The 14,161-nt window shown below is 41.7% G+C and overlaps 1 protein-coding gene across 1 annotated transcript in view; it reads left to right on the forward strand.

Annotated features, from left to right (window-relative positions):
- The window catches only part of rgs12b (regulator of G protein signaling 12b), a gene marked incomplete at its 5' end in the record, with an annotated part of 63,571 nt that overhangs the window by 5,941 nt on the left and 43,469 nt on the right, over positions 1 to 14,161 (forward strand). The window contains one exon of the mRNA XM_080722554.1: positions 7,690 to 7,809. Within this exon, the coding sequence (XP_080578680.1) occupies positions 7,690 to 7,809 (120 nt within the window). The remainder of the gene's footprint in view (positions 1 to 7,689; positions 7,810 to 14,161) is intronic.

Raw genomic sequence — 14,161 nt, forward strand, 5'->3', positions numbered from 1 at the left:
GTTATAGCACCAGCATGTTTTCATCAAGCTGGTTGGACTGTGCATGCAAAGTTTCACGGCAATCAGAGGCTGCTTTCATGATTTGAGGAATTTTGTTCAAAACAGATCACTCCTACAAGCCAATCACAGCAAATCTGGACGAAATATGATGAATCTGACTAATCCGTCTTGATCACATGACTGTAGAGATAATGTGATAATTTGCGTGATGTTTGGACAAAATCTGTAGGAGTCATATTTTTTTTAAAGTGGCCGGTGATTTAGAGGACAGAGCCGAGGTTCTGCTCTGGCCTACAGGGAGTGTGTGTGCACGGACGGACGGACGGACGGACGGACGGACGGACGGACGGACGGACGGAGAGGCGGGAAAACATTGTCTCGGCCATGCCTTCAGCCTGGCGGAGACAAATATGCTACAGTTGATCTGTTAGCATTGATCCAAGCTGGAACGCAATAGATTGATTGATCATTAATAGACATGCTCTAAGAATGCACACTGCCCAACCCTCTGACCACTGAACACAGCAAGTGGGTGGGCTATGGATGCTTTAGAGTTTTTCAAGTGAGCCCTGATGGAGGAAGGTTTGGGAACCGCTGGTCTAGTTTCCCAAACAGTGGACTAGACCAGCAGGTCTGGCTCTTTGGGTCTCAACCTGAAAAGTTTGGGAACCACTGGTCTAGTCTATAAAGGGAATTATGGGCCACGACTTGAGTAAAAAAAAAAAAAAAATCTTTTTCCTACATTTCAAAAAAATATATATATTTCAAGATATTTTTATACATAAAAAATACATATATAGGCCTATACATTTAAAAATAAACAAAAAAACAAATGTAAGAAATTCCATAAATAAGAAATAATAATAAAGTGACGTGTTGCGCTTGTAGATCTGATATTTTCACTAGCTTGGTTCCCGGGCAAACGTCTAATCTCTCTTTTGGGTCTCGACCTGAAAAGTTTGGGAACCGATGGTCTAGTCTTTAAAGGTATATTCAGTGATTGTATTTCATTCAAATAAAAATACAATTGGTACATTTTCCATTCATTCTCCTCACTAGAATGTGTGCTGACCATATAAGGACTTCCACCATGGCCCGTGTTACGAGCATAGCTAGATTCGGTTTTCAGAGGTGGCCAGCCAGTCCTCGACCAATCAGGGTAGAGTATGGCCGTAGTTATGTTATGATGTTTAGTTATGATGGTCAAAATAAAAGTTTTGAGAACCACAGTCGCTCTGAATTAAGAATGTCTGCTAAATGCCTAGATTGTAAACTACTGAACTCATAAAATGCCACAGTCTCGTAGTAAATCAGTATCATACATATCCTGAAGCTGGAGACGTAGGTCTCCAATGATCAAAACGAGAACATTATAATGGTGTAAAAAATCTATTAAGAAATAAACATTTCCATGCTGTAAGGCCAGTAAGGAACAAGATGACCCCCGGCCACTTTCATGATCACTGAATACACCTTTAAAGGGAATAGTGGATTGTCACTTGTCAGACACATCATTGGAAGTCTCCTTTCTTACCTTCTAGATATTGAACTCCATGTGCCTGGGAATAACTTCTCTTGTTCCTTTGATTGTATGCCAGGCGGGCTGGTTGTTCCCCCAGTAAGGGGTATTTGTAGAGCCGGTGTCAGGGACCCCCGGGGGGACAATTAGAGGAAGTGTCCACCGAGGCAGAAAAGGGACAGGGTGGCTGTCATAGACAGGATGGAAGATGGATGTTACCCTCTCTGAACAATGTTCTCAGACTGGACACACTTGAGCCTTGAAGCTGACTGGCTGTGGCCAGTGGCGTCACAAGGGGTAGGAAAGTGGGACTGAGTTACTAGGGCCCAAGGTGGTGGAGAGGCCTTAATTATTTTATACTTTAGCTATTGAAAAATAGCAGATATACAAGCTCACAGCTTGTAACTCAAATGTTGCTTCTGGGGGGTCCCAGGAACTCAATATTTTTGAGATGGGGTTCCGTGGCCAAATACATATCATTTTGGGGGTCCTTCACATGAAAAGGTTTGAGCTCCACTGACATAGAAACATAGGTTTTTCAAAAAACCTCAGAAGGATTTGAAATATTCAAAGATTTTCATGATTTAAAAAAAATAGCACATCTACAAGCTCGCAGCGCGGCACTCGGTGCCGCGCTGTGAGCTTGTATATCTGCTATTTTTCAACAGTTAAAGCACAGGGGCCCCGCAGTGAATCCTTCTACCCAGGGCCCAGAATTTGGTGCGACACCCCTGGCCGTGGCTGTGGTTCTAGGATTTGTCACAGGTTAAAAGTGGGCTGAAGTTCAGTCCAGAAAAGAAGCTGAATTTGTTTTGACAGAAGTTGTTTGTATGGTTGTCTTAGTTTCATTGATTAAGGTATTACTATATTACTACTACTACTATAATCTTGACTCACAAGTATTTGTGCTGATTTGAACTAAATCTTTTATTTTGTGTTGGCGTTTGCCACAGGGTGGCACTGTTTTACTATCTAAAACCCAGACGTAATGAATTTCAATTCAGAAATTAACTGCTTAAATGAATGCTAATAATTACAAAGCAATACACCAATCTACAATCAATCTAGTAATGATCAGCCTTGTAGATCCAATATGCGTGATTTAAAGCAGACTGTGCACATAAGGTTTGAACTAATCTCATGGAAGCTCCCAGACACAGATGCTATGCTGTAGGTGTTTTGCAAGTGATAACTGCCTTGTGCTGTGTTTTTTAAAGGCATACACTGCCAAATTCGGGACAGTCATGACGAACTGCAGCGCCAGCGGGTCATGCAAAGGCTGAATTGTAACACCACTACACTGTGGGCTTCAACATATTCATGCGTGTTTTCAGTGCTGTAAGAAGTACTCATCAGGTGTTTTACTTAATACTCTGTCACAAGTAAAAGGCCTGTATTCAAACCTTTACTTAAGTAAAAGTACAAAGTTATTGCCATCAAGAGATACTTACCAAAAGCAAAAGTTCTCTAATTTGGCAAAATGTTAAAGAAAATGTACAAGGTCACAACAAGTCACGGTGCGCTGCGTAGCGAGCTTGTAGATGGGCTATTTTTAATAGCCTAAGTATAAAATAGTGGTTAACTATGTTTTTTTTATTAGTAAAGTAAATCTGCAAAGTAACTAAAGTTGTCAAATGATTGTTGTCTAGTGGATAAAAAAGTAAAATGTTTAGTATGAAGTATCATCAATGGAAATACTCAAGTAAAGTACAGTAAAAGTACCCCAAAACTGTACAGTACTTGAATGAGTATGCATACTTAGTTACTTTCTGCCACTGCTTGTTTTCTTTTTCCATGGTAGACAGCTGTGTTGTCTCTTAAACAGGAAGTATATGTCTTCTCTGTGGATCGAGAGACAACAAAATAGTGGAAGTCAAGCAGTGTGTGTGTGTGTGTGTGTGTGTGTGTGTGTGTGTGTGTGTGTGTGTGTGTGTGTGTGTGTGTGTGTATGAGAGAGTGAGATCAACTGTGCGGATAAGTGCAGAGAGTGCTCTATTTTCTAGTCAGATCTTGTCTTCCACAAGCCTCTCTGACCCAGCTCTGATTCAACCACACCCAGACAGCCTAGCACAGCTGACTGACATCAACACTTGGACTTTTCTGGTCTGATCCAAATCCACAGCGTCCCTTAACAATCCCTTTGTTTGACTTACTTTGTGCCACATTGATTCAATATTTTTGTTATATTACATAACATGACATAAACTTTCAGGGTATGGGAATAAGATTATTGACATTGCAGCAACAAGACATTAGAATACAAGCATAGAATACCAATAAAGGTAACAATAGTTATAAATGATAGTAACTACAAATAACTGAAAGATAATAAAACATGGCATCCCAAGTTAGAATTTATACGTAACTAAATTATCTATACAATATACAGTACATAAAAAAAGGACAATAGAAGAATGAAGTACAGATTTGGGGGGTGTTTAATATACAGTCATTGAGGTGAATATACAGTACTATCAGTGGTGTGTTCTAGACTTTTTTGAGGGCTTAATATAATCTATGATCCGCGGCAATTCGTGTGGCCAGCGCCTACGCATGATGCCTATCAGATACGCTACTTTGAAAGGTTCACGAGGGCATACTCTTTTTCAAAAAAATGGCTTCACAGCATACTCCGTATACCCGCGTGACAGGTAGAACACAGCACTGGGTACTATATTTGATTCAGTTTGTGTTCCACTTACTACAACCAGACTACTTATTTAAATGCCCTGGTTTGTCCATCATAGTTGATGATGACCATCCATGGAACATGACATTATGTTTGGTTTCCGGTGAGTGTGCATTAGGGATGGGACGATAATCATTATTATCGTGATAAATAACACTCACAATAATCGTATTGTGGAGATTTAAATTTACCGTGAAATTATTCTCCGTCATGCACTGGGATAAATTCACCTTTTATTTGCCGAGCTGCATATCCGGTACCATTTAAACCATCTATAATTGGTAAAATGAAATAACGTACTTGATAGTCTTTTTTACACTGTTTACGAAATCTCTTTGCCAAAAAATAGCCGATCTACAAGCTTTTTCTTTTTCTTTTTTTGCTCGTTACCAATAGTGTCGTTAACAATATCCTCAGTCATCTGCATAGTGTACATATTTGTGGATGCAGCCTCCAGCATGTTCGTGCCTGCTGCCTCGTTACTCACCCATCGCCACAGGACAGCACTGGTAATGTGCCATCATTGCCATGACTTGAGCATAAGCCGCTACTGAAAGGGGATAAGAAGTATAGGCTAACCAGTTAAAACCTCTATACGTAGTTCAGTTATTCTTAAACAGTCTCATGTCAAGGACCTCTAAATTGAAATGTATTTGGCCTTGGACACCCATTTGAAAATATTTGTCCCAATATTTGTTTAATCTAACGATACTGGAATGTTGTTAGATTAGATTTAGTGCAGAATTCTACAACTGTCTATTATGGGGGAGATAACAGTGGAGAGAGTGAAACCTCTTAGAATCAGAATCAGCTTCATTGTCACATCACAGGTTAAAAAGTAAAAAAAGGTTGTGAAATTTGTTTTTGTGCATAATTCCATATTGTTATTTCCATAGCAAAAAAGAAAGGGAAGAAGAAGAAGGGGGGGAACAAGGTTTCTCCCCTTTAAAAATAGCCGATCTACAAGCTCACATTGTGTAGGGTTGTGAGCTTGTGTATTTTCGCCAAATGTTTACCCCAGTATAGGGATGCTAGGGTTCAAGTTGTCAACTTGCGCAGAGAACTTGAATGTCAGTGATGGTAATTTGCACAGGGTCAACCTCATATCACTCTCTTGACCAGCCACATCTGCACCAAGTGGCAAGACGTAGTCAAGATGAATGGAGGTGGGAACGAACTGGTTGGAGTGCATATTACATGATGGCCCCCTGACTCAGACAAGCTGAGCTTTTGCACGCACACACACACACACACACACACACACACACACACACACACACACACACACACACACACACACACACACACACACACACACACACACACACACACACACACACACACACACACACACACACACACAATCAGTTCTGTATCCTGGCAACACTGCTGGCCCTCTCCTGATAAAAATGCCTGTAGCACCTGGTCCTTTTCAGCCAATTAGCTCGAACACATAAATATGGGCCCCTGGAGCCAATCAGCATTGATTATTATTTACCCAGCAAGCATTCTGGTCTTGTTGACTTAACTGTGGCATCTTCTAATGGAGTGTTAATCTTTACGCCAGAATGTAAGAAACCACCACACACCTGTTTATTTTGATGCATAGAAAAGGACAAGAGGTTGTTGATGAGTGAAAATCAATGTCTCTTTTCCACTAAAAGAGCTCATCTAAGTGAAGCGTGTCGTGTAAAGTACTTAACAGGTTCTGGATTTGCTTCCAGACACTACGGCTCTTGTTTCAGATAAGGTTCTTCTCAGAATCTAATTTAGGCCCTACTCGGTAGGCAGTAGAGGGTTCTGGGAACCCATTACTCAGAACTTGTACTCTTTAATTTATAAAGTATGTTCCTGATTCTGGTTATAATGGAAACTGACCCTAAACAACAACAACAAAAACATCACTGTCCAGGTTATGGACAGTTCTTGGCCATTAGCAACTTGGATGTTATCCGCATCTAAGTTGTAACAAGCTCCATTAAATGAATGAAACAGAAAAGACGATAAACTCACCATTATAGCACTTGTACGGACAGCTTGGGTTGTCTTGTCCTCTTTGTCTCTGTCAGTATACTTTGTTTGAAACAAATCCACCGTTGTCATGTTATGAGCACATTTCTGGCAATAAACTCTGTGCTGCAGACATATTTTTGGTTACGATTTAGAAACACTCGTTTTAAATCACTCCACATCAGCTACATGTTCTGTCAAGGTGTTTCAAAGCTCACCTTTGTTTTCTCCTCCTCTGCTGTTGGGTGCAGGTCAGCATAATTGCACGGTGAATGACGGTGGACCATAAATCTTGAGCTTGTATACTTTCTCATGCTGGGCTGACTTAATACTGTAATAAATGGTGGGCACTGGGCATTAAGTTGAGTGTATTAATGGTGGGGAATAAATTGCATTGGTTAAGGCAGTGGTTCTTAAACTTTATTTTAATTTCAAGGACCCCATAACTCTTAGAATTTACAAATGGAACCAAATAGATCCTTATGAGTCCATTTGGTTCCATCTACTGTAAGGGTCCATTTGGAACCCCCTCAAGGATCCCTGTATCTGTGCTTTTTATACCTATTGAACCAATGAAAAGAAATAACATGAGCTCATGACTAAATATCTAAAATGGATCCAATTGGATCATGGGGTTCTCCCCCTCCCCTGATTTCCTGAAAACTACAGTAACAATTTTGGGTATATACATCCAGGGTTTCTGCTTGACGGTGATGATATTAAAAAGTCATGAGCTGTAGAAACAGAGAAGTGCTGTGCCAAGCTGCACAGATCTATTCCTATCAGCAGGGGACAGGCTGCCTGAATGCCACCACGTTAACATTCAGCAGCACACACTGTGCCACCAGCACTGACCAGGACAACTACAGTTCAGCAAGGACCCTCCTTTTTAAATGATTTGGCTTTTAGGTCCCCCCCCCCCCCACAGGCCCACACACACACACACACACACACACACACACACACATATGTGAAGTATATGTACATTTCATGCTAATGTCATGCACTGTACGTCATTATCAAACCTAAATGTTATTTTGTTATGCCCATAATGACTATAAGTGGCTATCCACATGTTTTGTAGCAATTGTAGAAATAATCTGACCTTAAATGTTCATAATTTCATTCATTTTCCATCATAATTTCATTCATTTTCAAAACTCCAAAGCATGCATATATTCTTTACATTTAGAGAAATATTGCCAATTTAACGTTGACTTTCCCACAATGGTGCCCACTCTTCTGGTTAGCTCTGTCTTGGAACCTTGAACCAACTTGTTATATGTGAATTCTAAACATCCTCTTGTTGTTCGTTTTGTTTGTTTAATTCATACTGGCAAGATTATGTCCCTAACATATTATCTGTGTTTATGGTTGAAAACGGTACTTGTGCATACAATACAGGTACATGTATTGTCTAAGCAGGTGTATGTGAACATGTTTATTGTGTACCCCCCCCCCCCCCCCATAGGGAGGCCGGTTCCGTGGGCTGACCATGGGGTTCCCACCCATCCCCCAGCGCTCTTCAGCCAGACGCTCCTTTGGTCGATCCAAACGCCACAGCCTGGCCCGGTCCCTGGACGACCTGGAGGTAGGAACGCGCTCACACATGCACACGCACACGCACACACACGCACACACACACACACACACACACACACACACACACACACACACACACACACACACACATTACTATAAACCTTTTATAGTAGTAGTTTTCATTCCTAATAACAACATCTTGATTAAAAATCACACCCGTGTGAACTGAGCGGTGGTTCTCCCCCCCCCCCCCCCGTGTGTGTGGCCTGGACAACAGCGCCCCTCCCTTAACATGTGTGGTCAGAAAAGGTACTACACAGGCTTGAGGCTACATACAGACCCACCCACATACAAACAAACATACCTACACACACGGCCACGCTATGGAGACGGTGTGACCACCGCTCAAAAAACACTCCACAATAATGGTATTGTGGAGATTTTAATTTATTGTGAAATTATTCCCACCATACACTGGGATCAATTCACCTTTTATTTGCCGAGCTGCATATCCGGCATTGCTAAGACAGACCTGGTAATAACTTTTTTTCACTCACAGATCTGCTATTTTTTTGGCAAATGTTCCACCCCAGGATAATGGATGTTAGGGATATTGAAAATCACGATTTCTTTGGTCACAATCGTGACATGAAATGTTCATAATCGTCCCATCCCTACTCTACACCTTGTAATGGGAGTTGCAGACAGATTCCGCTGCAGAGCTCTGAATCTGTCTTGAGAGATTACTCCGATCCTAACTCCTAGACCTAACCTCTACATATGTCTAATCCAAGCCCTCAGAACGGCTTGGAAACTGTGAAGCCGGCCTGCCCTACTGGCCAAAGCTGGAACTGCATGTGGGGTGAACTACATGCATCTTCCGGGTGCTTCAAACGCCACTGAGCAACTTGATTGAAATGAACAGCTGGGGGCGGGGCCGTCCGCTCTCCATTTATATATTACCTTTATGGTCTAATCCTAACCTTAACCCCAACCAGAATCCTTTCCTAATTTTAAGCCTAATTAAAAACAGTTTTTAATCATAAACAATTGTTCTATACTTGTGGGGACACTTGACTCTCATAAGTGTAGCAACAAGTGTACACGTACACACACACACGCACACACACACACACACACACACACACACACACACACACGCACACGCACACACAAACATAGAGACACAGACAGACGCACTCAACAGATTGTAACCTTGTTCAGCACAGTCTCATTGTCACATTAAGTGACACGTGCCCCACACCCTCCAGTTCTAATAATAGCCGCCAGCCAGCCGCACATCGTACATCCTCAGGTGACACGTGAAGCGCAGAGCCCTCCTCTCTCGTCACCGTGGTAACCGAACGCATCAGTCTCACCGAGCGGCTGTCGAAAGCTCGTAGTGAGGGTCCTGAAGGCTGATTGGCTGTCTTGCAGTTGCGATGACGCTGGAGAGGTGGAGGTTGGGGTCCTGCCGTCGCTGTCCGGCGGAAACCTTGTATGTGCAAAACTGTTACTCTTCAGAACCCCAGATCAACAAGCTCACAACTGGCTTGTTGATTTTTTTACACTAGTATGGTGAAGTAGTGTATTAATTTACGAAAACAGATACAAAGTTGAAATATGGAGATATAGTAGAGCTTGACAGCAACACGTTTTCAGCCATAATAGACCTTTCGCTAAGCCCCGCCCCGCTCCACTCGGTTACACATTGGTACTCCGAAACATCACTATTCCTACCACCTAAAACTAACCTTAACCTCAGTAAAACTAACGCTGGTGAATGCTAACCTGGTGAAATGCTAACTGCCGACACTGGTGAATGCTAACCTGTTTTGGAATGGAGAACTGCCCCCTCTCCACTCTCCCCCGCAAACCTCGGACAGTTTTACAGCCGCCTCATTGACATTTATGTAAATATCATGGATTTTACCCATTCAATATTAATTCGGTTTTGGACCCAGAGCTTCGAAATCTCTTCCAAATCCGTCAACAAGGCCTGGCATGCATTGAAAAAATATGTGCATGACTATTAAAACAAAACAATGTTTTTTTAATCTTATTGGGAAAACATTTGATACCTCTGGCTGCTGGACTATTCCATTCCCTGTATGGCTTCTACACAGAGCCGTTTTACACTATTTACACGACTCAGATCGATTTAAATATGAATACACTGTATTGGCTAAAACGCCATGACTCATTAAAAAATATACTAGCGTGTTTATCAGAAGCACCATGGATTTACATAATCTCATATCAATCAACTCCGTTTAATTACATTATAGTTTTGTGTATGACAGGGTAAACAAGACTACAAATAGCAGCACCTAATAAATATACCTGTGAAAACTTTTTTTCCCTATTTTTTTTATCCATGGGGATGTGTCGAGATTGAGCTTCAAACTTAGTAGACTACAGATCAGTTAGCAACCGTAATTTGTTTTGCTCTGACATCACACTCTGGCTTCACTGTGATGTCACACTAACAGAATCCCTTTTATGTCCATATATGGAGTTCCCTGATGTCATCAATATTAATGATGCCCTGTTAAAGAGATCGGTATGATGCCAGGGGGAACAAATCCATTTTATGCCCATATATGGAGATATGGAAATCCCTTTGATTCCATGGGAACAAATCCCTTTTATGCCCATATATGGAAATCCCTGATGTCCACTATCAGGGATGTCCACATCACTGTGGCGCAAGGGCGAGGTCGCTTGAGGCGTCTTACTAGTATAAATGATCTTGATTTGTTACACTAGTGGCGATTAAGTTTCATTCACAGTGAGATGCTGCGGTCACTGTTAGACATGTAGTGTCCATTGTGCTGGCAGGACACATTATGCCCGCAGGGCCCTACAGTTTACTTACAGGACTTGTTGGTTTGTCTCCTCTGTCCTCATGTGATAGAGATCAGAGTCGGACGCAGGCTAAATGTTTCCGCTGTTTAGAGGCTACCAGGGCGCACACACAGCAGATAAGCAGATTCCACATCGCTGCTTCAGAATGGGAAGGAGAGAGCATTCTAAGAGTGGAATAGAATGACAGCATAGTGCAGGGGTCAGCAACCTTTTTGAAATGAAGTGCCATGTTTTTATTTTCTAAATAGTCCTTGTATTTTCTAAATAGTCCTTGTGCCATGTCATTGTCAAAATACATTTTAATGATACCCCATCAAATTTCCGACATATTTTGTTTTTCAGAACATTGTTATAATGATCATTAGGCTCAGAGCAATTACCACCTATCTTTCCGATTCCCTCCCCATGTCAAAGTTCAGAATTTTAATGAATGTAGAATTATGTGCAGGAAGACATTTGTTGCAAATTAGGTGACTAAATTGAATTGACCACGTTTAAAACAATATTTGATTTTTAAAATAAAGCATCCTCCATCCGCCAGTGATCACCCTCGCCTGTGCCAATGGTGGCACCTGTGCCTAAGGTTGCCTACCCCTGGCTTAGTGAATTCACTGTAGTGTTTTGGGTCTGGGAAAATCCTGGTCAATAGTTTATGTATGTGTCAAGTTTATTATAGCTCACTTAAAGACTTAAGAAATAACTAAAACTGGGAAGAAAAATGTAAAGTTTATTTCATACATACTGTCATATTGTCTCTGACGGCCTGAAACCTTGTATCTCCATATTTCAACTTGCGCCTCACAATAGTGTCAAAAGTTCAATCTTTGAACTTTTGACACTATTGCAAAACAAACCTTACTGATTAGATTAAGTTCCACGAAAGAAAAGTTCAATACTTAAAAGTAATGTCCCTACCCTACCATGCAGTATGGAGTCATACTGTTTCATATGGTAAATGTTATAAATAGGTGGACCTATATACTGATAGTAAACACAGAATTTCCTGTATCACCATTGGTTTTCTTTGGTTAAATACCACAGAGAAACCCACAGAACAACAGGAATGGAATTGCACGTGTTGTGATTTTGGTTGACCAACCACGTGGTCCTTTAAGAGTCCCGGTATGTGAAAGACAAAAACACCTGCCTATCTGTGTGTGTACAGTTTGTGTGTTTAATACATGGGGATGTTACCCTCTCATTGCCATACATCCCATGGCAGGGAGTCTCGATCCCCCCCTACCATTTTCTTCCGGTCATTAGGCCCCTTTCTCTTGCTGCACATGCAGTAATGTCTTCAAACAGAGAGGTCTTTGTGTGTGTGTGTGTGTGTGTGTGTGTGTGTGTGTGTGTGTGTGTGTGTGTGTGTGTGTGTGTGTGTGTGTGTGTGTGTGTGTGTGTGTGTGTGTGTGTGTGTGTGTGTGTGTGTGTGTGTGTGTGTGTGTGTGTGTGTGTGTGTGTGTGTTTCTAATGAGCTCTGATGAGCAACGAGCTGACATTCCACTCGTTAGTGCGGGAGGCCTCACACATACACATAACTAATTACTGCTCCGAAACACACTAACATATGCACACGCATAAGCTATAATTATCTTGCAATCAGGGTGCCCTGCTCTCCTACAGTCTGTGGTCATGCTACCATCGTGTTGGCTACTGGTTCCCTTTTAGATGCCATCTTGGCTGTTTCACCACTCTGCAATCTGCATGCTTTAGGCTAAGTGGCGGCTTGCTACTTGTCTTGTGATGTGTCTGATTTGGAAAGCTCGGTCGCAATACAAAACCACTCGTCTTGTGCACACCCACACACTGTCTTGTGACACCAGGAAGGGTAGAAGCAAATCGGGCATATCTGGCCCCCGCAGGTGTTTCTGTGTGTTTTTATGCTGTCTTATTGGGAGTATCATGTTACTTAACTTTATCATGTCATAATAAGCAAAATATGACAGGCTTCTAAACATGTGCACTTATATGTTTGGAAGTTGCACATGGCAGATATGACATATCCTAAATATACAGAAAATGACTGACATATTTGACAACTTTATACTTTAAAAAAAGAACATCGATAGATTGTAGATTATGGGCTGTCTTGGCCATATATGGATTCTGTTAGTGTGGTATGTGGCCGATGTGGCCTCTATATATGGGCATTCCCATATGAAGTCCTCTTAGATATGGGCTTAAGGTTAATATTGATGACATCAGGGTGTCAGAGTGTGATGTCAGAGCGGCAAACCCATAGACCGTAAAATAGCGTACACGGACGGAGACATGATGTGCCGTTTCTCATACTAAACTGCGACCTTCGGCCTTAATGAAGCAGGGCTTTCCTTTATGAAAAAAACAAAAATGTGAAACCATGGAGATGCAAGGTTTCTGCCTGACAGTGACGATATACTATCAAATTAAATGTATTCTACGAGAATATTATTGCGTTAACCGGGTGTCATTGTGGATGTTATGATGCAACTAGGGAGCACTGAGCAGTGGATATCACAGCCCCAACTGGGAATGTATGATGTAGAGACGGGACCTTTTTCATTGCTTCTAAAATTATGTCAAGTTGGCTATCTTAGGCTTTCATTTAATTAGGATAATCTTTTAAAGTGACATTTATGGCTAGACGTTAGTGATTTACTACCATCTCTGGCTCTGTTGACGCATCAGTAATTTCCCCACAGATGGCATTGTTCTGACTTCCTATGACACTTTTTAGTTTTTAGATTAGTAACTTGTGCTGTAATATTTGTCTTTTATTTGTGTCTGTGAGGTATGGGTGTGTGTCTGTGTCCTGTATGTGCAAATAGTTGTGCATGAGGAGGACACAGAGATGATTAGTGGGGAAACTTTCCACGTCTGAGAAGTTGTTCTTTCTTGGCCGTTGCTTCTTCATGACTTAACTAAGAGTGCCAAATTGCCATATTGACTTGAGTCCCTAGGCTCGTCCCTTGGCTTGGTATTGACTGAAAATAATATTGGACACATCCTTCTCTTCCATAATGCTGTGTTCAAATGTTAATTACAATTTGGCTAAATGCTGTAATTGGACCATTCACGGTCGAGAAAGTGTAAGTTGAAGCCAGTTGAGTTGGATGACCCGGACTGGCTTCATGACTGGCTTCCAGACAGTGCTTGAATAAATTGCTTATTCTTGGAAAGCGTTGTTCTTCCAAGTGACAAAATGAGTTACAGAATACATAGAAAATTGTGAATGCACTGATTCATTCATTTTAAAGCATGCTAATCACCAGCCCCCACACTTCACAAGGCAGAGTAAATCCCAGTCATAACAATAATATGAGAACGGGGAAAAAAAGCATTAGTCAACAGAACTTGGTAGTGGTGCAACCTTTGGCATCACTGTACAGCTTCATGGCTACTGGCACGAAGGACTGACCCGAGACCACTGATCCTCGTGGTGGGAGGGTAAATTTGTATATGCCGTGAGTGTTCAGCCGCCCCATTATTTCCATCTGGAGGGGCTGAGAGGGATTCGCCATGATAGCCACCAGCTTCTTCCTTGTACGAACTCG

The sequence above is a fragment of the Nannobrachium achirus genome (genome assembly GCF_963921795.1).
Source record: "Nannobrachium achirus genome assembly, chromosome: 3".
Classification (NCBI taxonomy): Eukaryota; Metazoa; Chordata; class Actinopteri; order Myctophiformes; family Myctophidae; genus Nannobrachium; species Nannobrachium achirus.